At 40.9% G+C, this 15,361-nt stretch overlaps 1 protein-coding gene across 1 annotated transcript in view; it reads right to left on the bottom strand.

Moving 5' to 3' along the window:
• The window catches only part of LOC123773370 (oxytocin receptor-like), a 49,080-nt gene that overhangs the window by 13,766 nt on the left and 19,953 nt on the right, over positions 1–15,361 (bottom strand). The window contains exon 2 of the mRNA XM_045767073.2: positions 14,468–14,580. Within this exon, the coding sequence (XP_045623029.2) occupies positions 14,468–14,580 (113 nt within the window). The remainder of the gene's footprint in view (positions 1–14,467; positions 14,581–15,361) is intronic.

The following is a 15,361-nucleotide window of genomic DNA, read 5'->3' as shown; positions in this document are numbered from 1 at the left end:
GATAGTTCGAAGCTAACGATGCCTGACAATTCTTACATATCAGCACCAGATTCGCGGCTTTCAACGAGTCGTCAACTCTCCGTGACTCTAACGATGGAGCCAATTCTCGCCAGCGTTCCTAACGCCCAGAAACTGTCGTACTAAAATGCCCTTATCCTAACCTTCCAGAGGACCTACGAATAGAAAACGGTACAGAGTATCAATTTTGCGACCCGCTGCCATTTTCTAGTAGGGACAATTTTTGGTAGTAGGTAAATTATACGTCAAAATACGACGTGCTATCTGGCAGACGTGGTTGGGTGGTATGAATACTTCACAAGTATTTGCCAAGGTATCTTTCTGAGTTTAAATCCAGAATCTTGAAATTGAAATTACGTTTATTGAGGTAAAATACACACAAAGGGATGAGGTAGCTCAAGCTATTCTCAGCCCGTTCAGCACAACGTGTTCATACATATATAGACACACATCACACACAATATGCATATTACCGAAAAATCCAGAATGGATTTGGGTAAATGGTTTGGAAAACGGATATTGGCGTGAGTTGGTCGACTGACATTAGTTGAAGACATAGAGAAAGAGACAAAGAGAGAGAGAGAGAGAGAGAGACAGACAGAGAGACAGAGAAACAGATAGAGAGACAGACAGACAGACAGACAGACAGACAGACAGACAGACAGACAGACAGACAGACAGACAGACAGACAGACAAATACAGCATGCAAGAAAGCGATAGAGTGTACAAGGGATAGAGAGAGAGAATTCACCCCTGAACCCCCACTATACTAAAGACATCCTTTATTCCTTTATTCCCTTCCTCATAGAAAATGGAACAAGAAAGAAGAGTCGTCTATATCGTACAAATGGCCAGTGTCGCGTTATTGTGTTACCGTGGACACTGGAGACGGCTGGAGCTGTGTTAATGGTTGTATTCTCTCTTAACAGACCTTACCTAACAGTTTCCAAAACAGAGCTTCAGTTTCTGGGCCCCGCCTTACCAGTTATCGGTAGCTCCCGATCCCGTTTGTCTGCTGAATTAAATCTGCATGAAGTTAGGTCAAGTCCCACACTGTCAGGTATTGCACTGTCAGGTCCCACACTGTCAGGTCCTACACTGTCTGGTCCTACACTGTCAGGTCCCACACTGTCAGGTCCTACACTGTCAGGTTCTACACTGTCAGGTCCTACACTGTCTGGTCCCACACTGTCAGGTCCTACACTGTCTGGTCCTACACTGTCAGGTCCCACACTGTCAGGTTCTACACTGTCTGGTCCTACACTGTCAGGTTCTACACTGTCAGGTCCTACACTGTCTGGTCCTACACTGTCAGGTCCCACACTGTCAGGTCCTACACTGTCTGGTCCTACACTGTCAGGTCCCACACTGTCTGGTCCTATACTATCAAGTTCTACACTGTCAGGTCCTACACTGTCAGGTTCTACACTGTCAGGTCCCACACTGTCAGGTATTGCACTGTCAGGTCCCACACTGTCAGGTATTGCACTGTCAGGTCCCACACTGTCAGGTCCTACACTGTCAGGTCCCACACTGTCAGGTCCTACACTGTCTGGTCCTACACTGTCAGGTCCCACACTGTCTGGTCCTACACTGTCAGGTCCTACACTGTCAGGTCCTACACTGTCAGGTCCTACACTGTCTGGTCCTACACTGTCAGGTCCCACACTGTCAGGTATTGCACTGTCAGGTCCCACACTGTCAGGTATTGCACTGTCAGGTCCCACACTGTCTGGTCCTACACTGTCAGGTCCTACACTGTCAGGTCCTACACTGTCTGGTCCTACACTGTCAGGTCCCACACTGTCAGGTATTGCACTGTCAGGTCCCACACTGTCAGGTATTGCACTGTCAGGTCCCACACTGTCAGGTCCTACACTGTCAGGTCCCACACTGTCAGGTCCCACACTGTCTGGTCCTACACTGTCAGGTCCTACACTGTCAGGTCCTACACTGTCTGGTCCTACACTGTCAGGTCCCACACTGTCTGGTCCTATACTATCAAGTTCTACACTGTCAGGTCCTACACTGTCAGGTTCTACACTGTCAGGTCCTACACTGTCAGGTTCTACACTCTCAGGTTCCCACACTGTCAGGTTCTACACTGTCAGGTTCTACACTGTCAGGTCCTACACTGTCAGGTTCTACACTCTCAGGTTCCCACACTGTCAGGTTCTACACTGTCAGGTCCTACACTGTCTGGTCCTACACTGTCAGGTTCTACACTGTCATGTCCTACACTGTCTGGTTCTACACTGTCAGGTCCTAGACTGTCAGGTCCTAGACTGTCAGGTCCTAGACTGTCAGGTCCTAGACTGTCAGGTCCTACACTGTCAGGTCCAACACTGTCAGGTCCTACACTGTCAGGTCCAACAGTCTCTGTTTCATCAAGTCCCGGAATCTGGTGCTTCATGTTTCTTTCCCCGGAACATAATGCTGCTGCCTACCTTTTATGGTGTTTGATCGAGGAGGCTGTTTGTGTTCGTAGTCTGCACCGTTACATATAGCCATTAAAGCCAGGTTGATCAGGTAACGCAAGAAGAAACTTAACGTTTCTAATTCAAAGCTTTTTAATGTTCTTGGATATATATTTCACTCGCCTGGGCTGTAGGAGACTCGAACAGCGGCCCGAACGCGTGTGAGGCCGAAGCTCAATCGACTGAGCTATGGTGTTATTAGAGGGGCTATCCGGTGGTGCCCGGGTCTCTCTCTCTTTCTCTCTTTCTCTCATTCTCTCTCTCTCTCTCTCTCTCTCTCTCTCTCTCTCTCTCTCTCTCTCTCTCTCTCTCTCTCTCTCTCTCTCTCTCTCTCTCTCTCTCTCTCTCATTCACCCTCTCTCCCTCATTCACTCTGCTTATCTACCTCGCAGCTGTTCATATTCCCATTCGACCAAAGCTGCTGGTGTAACATACAATCAACATTATCGAGGTTGAATCAACGATCAGTTAACGTTACCGTCCTTGAATCAACGTTATTGATGTTGATTCAACGTGGCGAACAGCTGTAACACTCTGGATAATCAAACCCACATTTCATACTTCGTAGGAGTTACTTGGATTTAGAATAGGAGCCGATCCTGCTTGAGGAAGGGCATGAGGGGGGTAGACCCCGACCATCCTATGATACTCCCCTTACAGACACAATCTGCAGAGTTGTATGAGACTAGCCCTAAGCATCTGCTTATGGTTCCAACCCGGAATCGACTTTCTCGCTTATTTGATATAAATATTTGATATCAAGATGTTGAAGTATTGTAGCCCTTCTAAGGTCTATATCACGTTCTTCAGTAGTGGTCTTCCACGTATATCTTGTTTTTGTCTGGGCTCTGTGTAAAAGTTCTCTTGGACCCTCTCACTCAACAAATATTTCCTTATTACATAGCGATAAGAAATATGTTATACACAGAAATCACAGTAATGTGATTTATCAAATGAACAAATCCACAAGGGAACAAGATCCATATGATGAACATAGGTTCGAGCCTTGATTAAGGCCCTGGTGGATTTGTTCAAGAAATATAATATTAACTTTTCCATTTCTTCCTTTACACCTCGTTCCTCGATTGTTTATTGAGATTTACTCTTTGAGAAGATTTTGTAGGAATCTGGATTCATCCTTGACTTTAGGAGCTGTGTCGTTCTCATATTGTTTCCCCGTGTTCTCTTCTCGTGCATAGTTTCTGTTGCGCCTCTCTCTATATACTCCTCTATCTTGGTGTCATGTACTCTTGTCATTGTAGTCCTTATGCCTTTAGCTTTCCTGCGTTGAAATTTAATGGAAATAAACAAAATTTTCTCATGAGCTTAAAAGGTTTACATGTGTACAAAGTGAGTCAAGGACTTTCCTCCTACTTCGGTAAGATTTATTGAAAAATTGATTCTGCCTCTACATATTCCAATTTCATGTGTTCCATTGAGTACTGATTCGCTTTTATCACAGTTTCCCACTAGATTCTCGTTAAGTTCTCAGTATGGTCATACAAATTTGTTGGTTACTTTTTTCCGTTTCGCTTATCCGGCTTGCCTCTTCGTCTGATTCTTAGTCAGGTGTGAATATGAGAGTCATATTTAAGTCTATACTGATGATACGAGTATTTCATGGCTGTTACTATAAGGAATTAATGTGTATATATATATATATATATATATATATATATATATATATATATATATATATATATATATATATATATATATATATATATATATATATATATAGGAAGGGAGTACCACCTCTAGCTGGAAGAAGGGGGACCAATAGCCTCGGAGGAAACCACGCATAACGCATTAGAGGGAATGTTTAGAACCCCTCCAATACAGTTTCTGTGTGCTTTTCTCCTACCACCCCCTTCCTTTTATATATATATATATATATATATATATATATATATATATATATATATATATATATATATATATATATATATATATATATATATATATATACATACCAGAAAAACGGCCAGCCTTCTCATGAGAAACTCTCCAGACACAAAACAGAACGCTTTAAAAGAGACTAACGTCGTCTATGCCTTCAAATGCCCACTTGGGGACTGTAAGCTCCAAAAAACCCAGTATATAGGCAAGACAACAACATCTCTTTCTAGGCGTTTAACGATGCATAAGCAACAGGGCTCCATTAAGGAACATATAATCTCTTCCCACAACCAAACCATCGCCAGAGAAATCCTAGTAAACAACACAGAACTCATCGATAGATACAGCGATAGCAGGCGGCTTGACGTTTGCGAGGCACTACACATCAAGAAGTCAACACCAGCAATCAACAGCCAATTATTGCACAACTATATTCTACCCACCTCAAGACTCCGCTCCAATATAGAAGCATCAAGAAATATGGACCAATAGGCTTTCAACAAACACTTCTATTCAATACCCATTGTTTGTGTTCTGTCTTGTGTTGATACTTTTAATACCCTATTAATATCCCCTCTTGTTCTGTCTTGTGTTAATGCCACATCACCCCTCCCACCTCACTCAAATGTAGATATAAAATCGGAGATACGTAAGTTCTAATCAGTTGTGTATTTGTGAACTAAAGTCTTTGAAAATGTAATAAGTTTTACGAAACGCGCCCGTGTCGCGTCAGACTAGAAATAAAAATGAATTTTGGAGAATTGATTTTTGATTTACCTCCAACAGTGAAGCGTAATGTACGAAAGATTGAGAAAATTCGTGTTAGAATTATTAATCTTACTTTTTCGGTCATATTTAATAATATATATATATATATATATATATATATATATATATATATATATATATATATATATATATATATATCAACTAGCTGTTTTGTTCCTTTCGTTTTTAATTCAAATTAATTACCATCTTTCAGTGCATACACATTCCTTATTGGCGGTGGCTGTTAACTCGAGGTGTCGTCTAATGAGGGATGGTGATAGGGTTAAGGTTCATCACCATCTGGAGACTAAGGCTTCTACACTAACCTACTGAGCAACCAGCAAGTATACTATAGTCCCAAACATAGTTTCTCGTTAGTGGCGAGAGAGGCCCCTAGGAGAGTTCTTTCTGCATGCCTGATTACACGGACTCGAGAAGACGGGTTTTACTCTATGATGTCGGTTTTTGAGGAGACTACTTCGCTCTCGGAGGGGTTCATGGAGAAACCCAGGAAAACTCCTTGATCTTATATTTTTCTCATGTCTTCCAAGAAGGGATCTACGAGGCTAGCTATAGTGCCATCGCCCAAAAACAAGGCGTTTAATTCGTTGGACAAGCTTTTGGTGATTTCTTGTAAGACTAATCAGAAAAAAGAGGAGCTAGAGGATCACTTTTGCTGAACACCTTCACGTGATCTGATCTGATTTCGTGTTCGATAAAGAGCAGTTTTGATTCACCACTGTAGCAAGATAAAATGAATGGGTAGAAGGGCCGGAAATGACGACATAAAGCATATAGTATTACATCTCTTCTGACCATGTTAAAAACATTTTTAAAGTCCAGTTTGATTAGAGCCTTTTGATCTGAGATGTTGGCGATGTACGCTCGACGTGCTAACCCTTGTGGCAGCCGTGTCAACCAGGCGTCGGAGAGTGTTGCCAACAGCAATTGGCCTGATTCCTCCATCCTTCTCGTTGAGTGTAACGAGAGAAATACCATAAAAGAGGAGCCTGATGATCTCAGGTATTCCACAAGCCAGGCACGTATAGACGAACCTGGTGAGTTCCGTAAGAAGATCTTGTGCAGCATCACCAAGTGCAGGATTTAGTATATGCTGGAGGTGTTGAGGTTTTAATCCTGTAAAGCCGCCTGCTTACCAAGTTGGAAAAGAAAAAGCTGCTTTGTAGACCTGAGCTTCACCAACAGTTAATGGGTGTGAACTGGTCTAGGCTGGTGGCAGTGTGATATTGTCGACTCGTTGGGTTCTGGGTGGGTGTCTGCTTTGCAGGGCTTGTGCTGTGGCAGAGTTTCTAGGAATAATATTGTCGTCACTGGTGAGGAATCAAATAGCACCTGCTGTATTTCCCTCTACAATTTTCTTGGTGATTTGTGCTCTGATTTTGTACGTTTCCGATGTGTTCTATCTACCATTTCTGCGATCAGTGTGTTTTGCTCGAGGAGACAAGCGAACTAGGTCATCCTCTCTTGGGTATTCGTTTTCACCCTAATGACAGAACATGAACAAATGAATTGTCTCTCCTTGAAGTGACAAGCATTGCCAAACAAAAGGATATTATGCCATGTTTGAATAGTTTCTGGAGCGTCATTGACCCTTTTAAGAAGATTAGAGAGTTTGCGTCACTGGAACGAGTCGCATTCGGGTTGTCTGGTATTGTTCTGGCAGATGTCGCAGTGATCGCTTGAGGGAGGTTTTTGGAAGAGATTAAGTTAATTGGAGTGTCTTCCCTGACTGGTGGTGGTAGCTGCCCGTTGCTTCCCTTTGGAGGTTGGTAGGTAACGTTAAATCAACAACCCAACTGAGTTAACATTTTCCCAAATTGGCCCGTGAAGGCGGGGGGGGAGGGTGGATTGCTTACCTCAACCTGTCGTTTGTGTGGAGGCAACGACGAGGTGAATGAACGACAGCTGTGTATATAATTATCAAAAGAAGCCACCAATCCGGGAAGACTTGCAGTAAAGCTGGGTAATGGATATTTAGCTTCTTTACATTGAAGGAAGAGTCAAAATAGAACGTGAATGTGAGTAATAAAATGTTTAACAGGTGCTTGTAAACAGTTTTTTTAGAAGAGTGGGAAGGTTGGGCAGAATAATTCAGTGCAGTGTGCAGTGTGCTGGGATATTTATTTAAATTAATGTCCTTGAATAAATTAGTTATTTAGTTTTTTTGCTCTGCAACTCTCAAGTGGTATTTTACCCACCTATTTTTGGTTGATTTATTTAGTTAACTGGGTGGTGTCATACACTATAACATACGAATCACCCATTATAGTTATGGTTGGTGATAGACTAGTCGCGTTTGGGTTTACATGAGAGTGCTTTTGAAGTGCTACAATGGCAGTAGTAATTTGTTTAGTCTGCTTCCACTGAAATTGGATTGGAGTGATTTATTGACTGTTGTTTAAAGGTGGAATGACGACTCTTTTTCCCGTAGTGATACATGACAACATGCTGTGGGGGCTAGAGGGATTGTACTCGCCTAATTGTGCTTGCGGGGGTTGAGCTCTGGCTCTTTGGCCCCGCCTCTCAACTGTCAATCAACTGGTGTACATGTTCCTGAGCCTACTGAGCTCTATCAAATCTACACTTGAAACTGTGTATGGAGTCTGCTGTGGGAACCGACCTGTGAGATTTATATTTATTTAATTTATATGAATTTATATTTACGTTAATTTATATACTTCGATAGCAATTTGTATAATGTTAAGTGGACTGTATTTCTGCAATAATCTCATAATCTCACAAATCGATCCTCTACACATTAGGGGGGGTTTATATTACACATATGCAGCCAATCAAATTACAGTAATAGCTACATACATTGATGAGGTTCCTTCTCTTATAGTACAGCAGGTTAGTCCACCAGGTATAACTAGAGTGTAGACACCAAATTATCCTCTTTGAGGTAGCTTCTATCACCCAGTAACTGGTGCACATAATCTTGCATCCTTGTCTTGACCTGTCAAAAGTGCGCTAGCTGTGAAGCCAGATACCTATATATGACAAGTATATCAGAGAAAACAGTACATGGAACATGAAGACCTGGCTTAATTACCTTTAGTTTGAGGCGATTTCGCGTTCTAACCGGCTAACCCTATATCCTGACATTAATGGCCATAAATGAATGATAAACGGGTTTCGGATAGACACTTAACTTGTATTTGTAGACAGCGTGTTGACAATGGTACACCTTTGGGTTCCATAACACTACGTCCAAGTAAATTTAACAGGAGCCGAATTTGCTCCCGTGTGAGCCTCTGGTCTCGTATAACAACAATGGCTGCCCTCCTCCTCCTCTGACGCCTGGCTTACATTGTCCACATTTCAGAAAGTGATAGAAGGGTTACATTTACTCTACTTTAATATTGATAATTAAGTTAATTTATATAAGATGTTTTTATGATGGTAAAGTCCAAAGACTAATGTATTTAAGAATAATTCCCAGCAGAATAGCTGGTGAATTATAATAGTATGTGGTGATGATATCCCGTTTTCTTAGACGGTAATTCCACTACAAGTTACGTTTTCTATGGGTAACTTGTTGGTAATACAGTTATTATCTGTATGATTATTAAATGGTGTCGGATTTTCCGACATAATTCCCCAGGGGGCTGCTCACGGGTCGAAGTCCTATTTAGAACAGACGAACACCGATACTCCTCCTTCGAATTATTAGATTAATTTGATGTTAGTAGTTAGTAATCACACATTTGTGCGTCTGTTCGTACAGGACGGATGTCCCGTACTAGAGTTGCAGGGGTTAGAAGTCTAATGCGATTTCATTTCCCTGTCAACTCTTGAAAGGCTAATATTCAAGCCTTATTACATATTATTTAACCCAGAAGACTGGATGTGATCAAGTACTACAGTCAAGTATGATTCAGGGACTGCAGTGAGATCAGTGACATTAGATATAACTTGAAGTTTCTTCAGGTAACTGGTCACTGATATATAAACACTGAGGCCCATGGAATACATCTTGATTAAATAATAAATGTATCAAATCAGTCATCAGATTTATTGGGGTTTAATTTAGTTAATTGATTCAGAAGATTGAATAGCTCATCATTAAAGCAAAGTATGGTTCTGAGACTGCAGTGGGTTCAGTGACATTGGTCGCAGTGACTTGTAGCTGGTTTAGGCTACTGTTCACTGATTTGCCACTGAGGCCTCATGAACTCATCTTCAGCTTCAAATGATGATACTAACATCAACCTCTGTTACTATAGTCAGCTGTAATCTCCTTAGTATAATGCTACTGGAGAAATATAATCAGCTGACAAATTTAGATTTCTACTGGTATTGTTTATCTGCAGGCATAGGTCTCCTCAGGCTTGATACTGGGCCTGAGAGTAATTTACCTCCTGCAGAGTTTAACATGGTTATACCCTGATATTTAGTAGGGCTACCGATGAATCGATGACAATAGTCTGTCCCTACAAGGAGACCGAAGTCGGTGAGGTGATCAGACTTAATATTATCTGCCAATTTTATTCCTCTATTTCTCAGGAATTTGGCTGTTGCTCTCAGACCTTGAACTTGTAGGTCTACTGGTATTTTGTCCACCACAATGGCTTGTACTCGACAGACGTACCTGCCTAAGCGTACTGATGGTTGTACCACCTGGTAGACTTGAGGTCCTGCATCTGTTACAAACCCTGAGATGTTGAATGACATCTGGGCTACAGGCCTTAATTGTAATTCATCTGCCAGCTTTTTAGTAATATATGTTCTCTGGGATCCTTGGTCAAACAACCCACGGGTATGGACCTTGGCCCTCTTATTCAGGATGGTAATTTGGGCAGTAGGCAAAGTCGTATTACCTTTAGACTTTGCCGAATGGACACTCTTTGTTGGTTGCACCTTGCAGTACTGTACTGAGGTGGGAATGCTATCTTCCACCTTGGGGTTTGGAGACGTTGTTTTGGTGTCTCTGCATAATGCTGCATGGTGCTGACCTTTGTTACACCTATTACAGGTGTGTAATTGGGTCTCACAGTCGTTGATGTTATGTTTCCTGAGGCACCTCGTGCAATGTTGCAAATCTTTGAGTCGCTCAACACGGGCGTCACTATCAGGAAAATTAGGGCAGTGGTACATTGAATGTTTCTCATTGCAGAACAAACATGTTCCATAGCTTCCAGTACCCTTTGGTGTCACGTTCTTGGGTGACACAGTAACTATAGGCTTGGAGGGTCCAACTGCATATACGCCCACACTGCCACTGTTCCACTTTGGTGTTGAATTATATTGTCTAGATTGATTTGGAGTACCTTTGGTACTCTGTGGTTTACTATTATTGGTTTCTGAGGGTTTACTTGGTGGTTTTAATTTGTCATGTGTTCGTAATTGATGAACTACTGACTTTAAACCTTCAGATATTTCATTCATGGATAAGATACTTTTATTGTAATGAGCACTCATTTGTCTCAATATGTCCCTAGGTATTTTCTCCTGGACAATTATTTTCAAGACCCACTCAGCCCCGTTTGTATCTGCTGTCAGGCTGAGGGCATTGATCAATGATTCTACCTCCAGCTTGAAGACTTGGAGTGAATCAGCTGAAGCCTCCGGTGGGGGTAAATGCAACAGCTCATGAACTAAATGTGATGTTCTTACTTCTGGATCAGCATAATTATCCTTGAGGAGTTTTACTGCCAGATCATAGCCGTCATTAGTTAATCTCAGATGGGATACTACTGTTTTAGCCTCACCTGATAATTGGCCTTGCAAATAAGAGAATTTACTACTCTTTGGTAAAGATTGTTTTGAGTCTACAAGGTCAACGAATTTGTTCCAAAATTCGTCCCAATCTTCCTCATCTTTCCCTGAGAAAGTGGGTAAATTAATTGGAGGGAGTCGAGCTTCCGCTTGACTCGTATTAGATGCAACTGTTGTTGTTGTTGCTGTTGCCTTGTTCTGGGCAATTAATTTGACATAAGGCTGTAACGTGGCCTGAGTGTGATCTTCATAATTCGCAAGATCAACCATAATGTCGTCTATTTCTGTTTCTGATAAATTAGTGTTGGCAAGTTCAGCCACATATGTTGCTATTTGACATTTGATTTGCTCAAATTTACCTGCAGCTGCTTGATAATAGCTTTCCAGGTCAGCATAATCAACTGTTGATTGTTGTGACAAATCTTCACATTTCTTGATCTGTCTTGTTAAGTGGCCTTTAAGACCTGCAAGGGTTCTTTTCATTCTCCCTGCATTATCCATACTGGCTCGTTGGTGAAGCCTTGTGGGGCTTGTACTTGGGCTGCTCATAATACTGAACAAGCTCTGATGGTAGCCTAGGGTAAATTCTGAACTCACTAGGCAATAATCCTACCTCTACTAGAGGTTAGCACTTAAAATTAATACACATTATATATATATACAATCATCCACACTAATGATTTGAGTGATAAACCAGTGTCACTGGAAGTACCTTTAGGTTAGCTCTTCTATATCACCCTAGGATGGTAGAGACACTAATTAATCACTCAAAGGTGTAATGATCATAAGTAAATTATTATATATACAACTCAACTCGAGTTGTTAAAAATTACACCCAAAATAGGGTCTGGACCATGCATTAATGGTGTTAGGTTGTTCAATATAGTACAACTGACTATAGTAATAATGGGACTAGGATGAACAATAATAGTTCAACTAGTCAATGGTAATATCCTACCCTGTTGTGGGTTGGCAATTAGTTAATATTATATTGAGAACACTAGTGCAATTTATATTAAATGATTCTCTATTTTGGAGAAATAATATACACAATTATTGATAATAGCCTCTTAATTAGCCTCTATGAAACTTCTAATATTATCTAGAAGTATTAAATATTATTAGTGACCTCGCGAAATAAACTCCACAAAATTCGTAGATAATCTCTCGCGAAATGTAACACCACGAAATCCGTGAACAATCTCGCGAAGACACAGTCACTAATTTGGCTGGATTCTATTAGCGCTGTCATTTCACGAAATAACACACCACCAAATTTCTGTGGGTGTGCATGAAACCGCTGACTAAGGCTGATCTGAACTGAGGGAGGCTCCTGAGCTCCCTCGAGGCTACGCTTCCGTCTTTGACTGGCTGGCCTTTGTTTAAATAACACTGCACTAGTATATTTAATGAATCCACTGGATAACTGGTTCATCCGGTACTAAGATGACCAAATGTGGGTTCATAGGACCGAATATTCCGGTTCCGAAGGTCCAAATAATTCGGTTTCGAAGGACCAATTAATGTGGAAACCGACCTGTGAGATTTATATTTATTTAATTTATATGAATTTATATTTACGTTAATTTATATACTTCGATAGCAATTTGTATAATGATAAGTGGACTGTATTTCTGCAATAATCTCATAATCTCACAAATCGATCCTCTACACATTAGGGGGGGTTTATATTACACATATGCAGCCAATCAAATTACAGTAATAGCTACATACATTGATGAGGTTCCTTCTCTTATAGTACAGCAGGTTAGTCCACCAGGTATAACTAGAGTGTAGACACCAAATTATCCTCTTTGAGGTAGCTTCTATCACCCAGTAACTGGTGCACATAATCTTGCATCCTTGTCTTGACCTGTCAAAAGTGCGCTAGCTGTGAAGCCAGATACCTATATATGACAAGTATATCAGAGAAAACAGTACATGGAACATGAAGACCTGGCTTAATTACCTTTAGTTTGAGGCGATTTCGCGTTCTAACCGGCTAACCCTATATCCTGACATTAATGGCCATAAATGAATGATAAACGGGTTTCGGATAGACACTTAACTTGTATTTGTAGACAGCGTGTTGACAATGGTACACCTTTGGGTTCCATAACACTACGTCCAAGTAAATTTAACAGGAGCCGAATTTGCTCCCGTGTGAGCCTCTGGTCTCGTATAACAACAATGGCTGCCCTCCTCCTCCTCTGACGCCTGGCTTACATTGTCCACATTTCAGAAAGTGATAGAAGGGTTACATTTACTCTACTTTAATATTGATAATTAAGTTAATTTATATAAGATGTTTTTATGATGGTAAAGTCCAAAGACTAATGTATTTAAGAATAATTCCCAGCAGAATAGCTGGTGAATTATAATAGTATGTGGTGATGATATCCCGTTTTCTTAGACGGTAATTCCACTACAAGTTACGTTTTCTATGGGTAACTTGTTGGTAATACAGTTATTATCTGTATGATTATTAAATGGTGTCGGATTTTCCGACATCTGCCTCCACCACATCACTTCCTAATGTATTCCATTTGTTAACTACTCTGACACTAAAGAAGGTCTTTCTAATGTCTCTATGGCTCATTTGCGTACTCAATTTTCACATGTGTCCGTTTGTGCGTGTGTACCAAATAAACTCTTTATCTGCCCTATCAATTCCTGAGAATCTTGTATGTGGTGATCAAGTCTCTCCTAATTCTTCTGTCTCCCAGTGACGTGAGGTTTAGTTACCATAGTCTCTCCTCGTATATACCCCTCAGTTCGGGTACTAGTCTGGTGGCATACCTTTGAACCTTCCCCAATTTAGTGTGTGTATTACTCTGTGAAAGGGTTCATAAAATGGAAGGAATTTTTGTAATAATACCTGACGTATGTGTACATAATATTGGATGTAATTGATAATATTTAATATTTAAAACAATATTTAATATTTAAAAGACTCTTTATTTTTTTATTTAGGATGATTTAATTGTTTCTATAGAGTGTTTTATAAAATATATAATTGTGACTTTCGGATTCCAGTGACTCTGTATGTTATGATCTTATGACTAGTTGATCCAGCACCACCACACAAGACTAACTTAGGGAACATATTCGTTCAAAACCAGTAAAGTCCATAATCATGGTATCTTATCCACAACTGGCTATGTCTTATCCACTCCTGGTTATTATATTCTAAGTATAATGTGGAACTGTGGAGTGACGGACTGAGTGGTCAACTCTCCCAGACATGTTGGAGTATTCTGAGAGTCGTTCATGTCTCCCACCCTAAACAAAAACACAACCTAACTACTACAATATTTGTTTACGTTCTAGCAGCGTAATAACGTTGCTTACAACGTTCTGGTGACGTTGTGTGTTTGTTAGGATAGAGCTAACGTTAATTCAACGCTGCACTGCACTGCAAGTATACGCGTGTTGACTCCATCCCCTGGTGTTAAAATTAAGCGCAAGTCTGAACATGCGACAATGCAAGATGGTGGGGAGGTATATCCACATTCAGGCGCGGAAGTACAAGAGCACGGTCTCTAGGTATAGCGAGCATACATACCCTTAGCTGGTTAAGAAGAGTGCCGCTGAAACAGAGGTAGATCCAGGGATTGGTGCAGCTGTTGAGCGACCCCAGCAGCAGACACACCACCGTCACTGGGCTCATGTTCGACTCTGCAAGCACAAGTAACATTTTCAATGTCAGGTTAAAAACAAAAATTAAAACCTTCACTTGTCTTCAGTCGGGGGCGACTCGTGTTAAATGATATTGTGGAGAAATGGAGGGAGGGGGGGCAGGGTTATATGATATTATATCAAATGTTTTCAAATACAATACAATACAATACAATACAATACAATTTTATTTAGGTAAGGTACATACATACAATAAATTTGTACAAGGATTTGTTGACTTATAGGTAGAGCTAGTACATACAATGCCTAAAGCCACTATTACGCAAAGCGTTTCGGGCATGATAAACTTAAATTACAATATAATGTTGAATTATGTCAGGTACTATATAACGTTAAGATATATTTATTGTGAATTATATTGGATATAGAGAGAGACAGAGTGACACAGAGACACTCACAGATAAAGAGCTGAAGGTCAGAGGTACACAGGCCATGGAGACAGACATACATAGAGAGAGAGAGATGTATAGACAGACAGAAGACATATATAAAGACAGAGAGAGACCGGGTCGACTCGGGCATCACCGGGTACCCCATCTAATCTATCCTTATAAGACAGAACATCTGTCTATCTGTCTGTCTGTTTCTTGGTCTCCGTCCAAAGTTGCAGGCCAGACCCTTGGTGCTAGCCTCACCCTAACTTGCAGGAAAATGAGGGAAGGGTCTGAGGTACAGGACTGACATAGGCTAATCGGGGAAAGCCTAACTTAAAACTTAAATCCTTTAAGAAATATCATCTATTAACCCCTTCCCAACCAGT

This window comes from Procambarus clarkii, chromosome 10 (genome assembly GCF_040958095.1).
Source record: "Procambarus clarkii isolate CNS0578487 chromosome 10, FALCON_Pclarkii_2.0, whole genome shotgun sequence".
In the NCBI taxonomy this organism is placed as follows: domain Eukaryota; kingdom Metazoa; phylum Arthropoda; class Malacostraca; order Decapoda; family Cambaridae; genus Procambarus; species Procambarus clarkii.
Note: the sequence above shows the minus strand (reverse complement) of the source record. Positions and strands in the feature narration are given on the sequence as shown.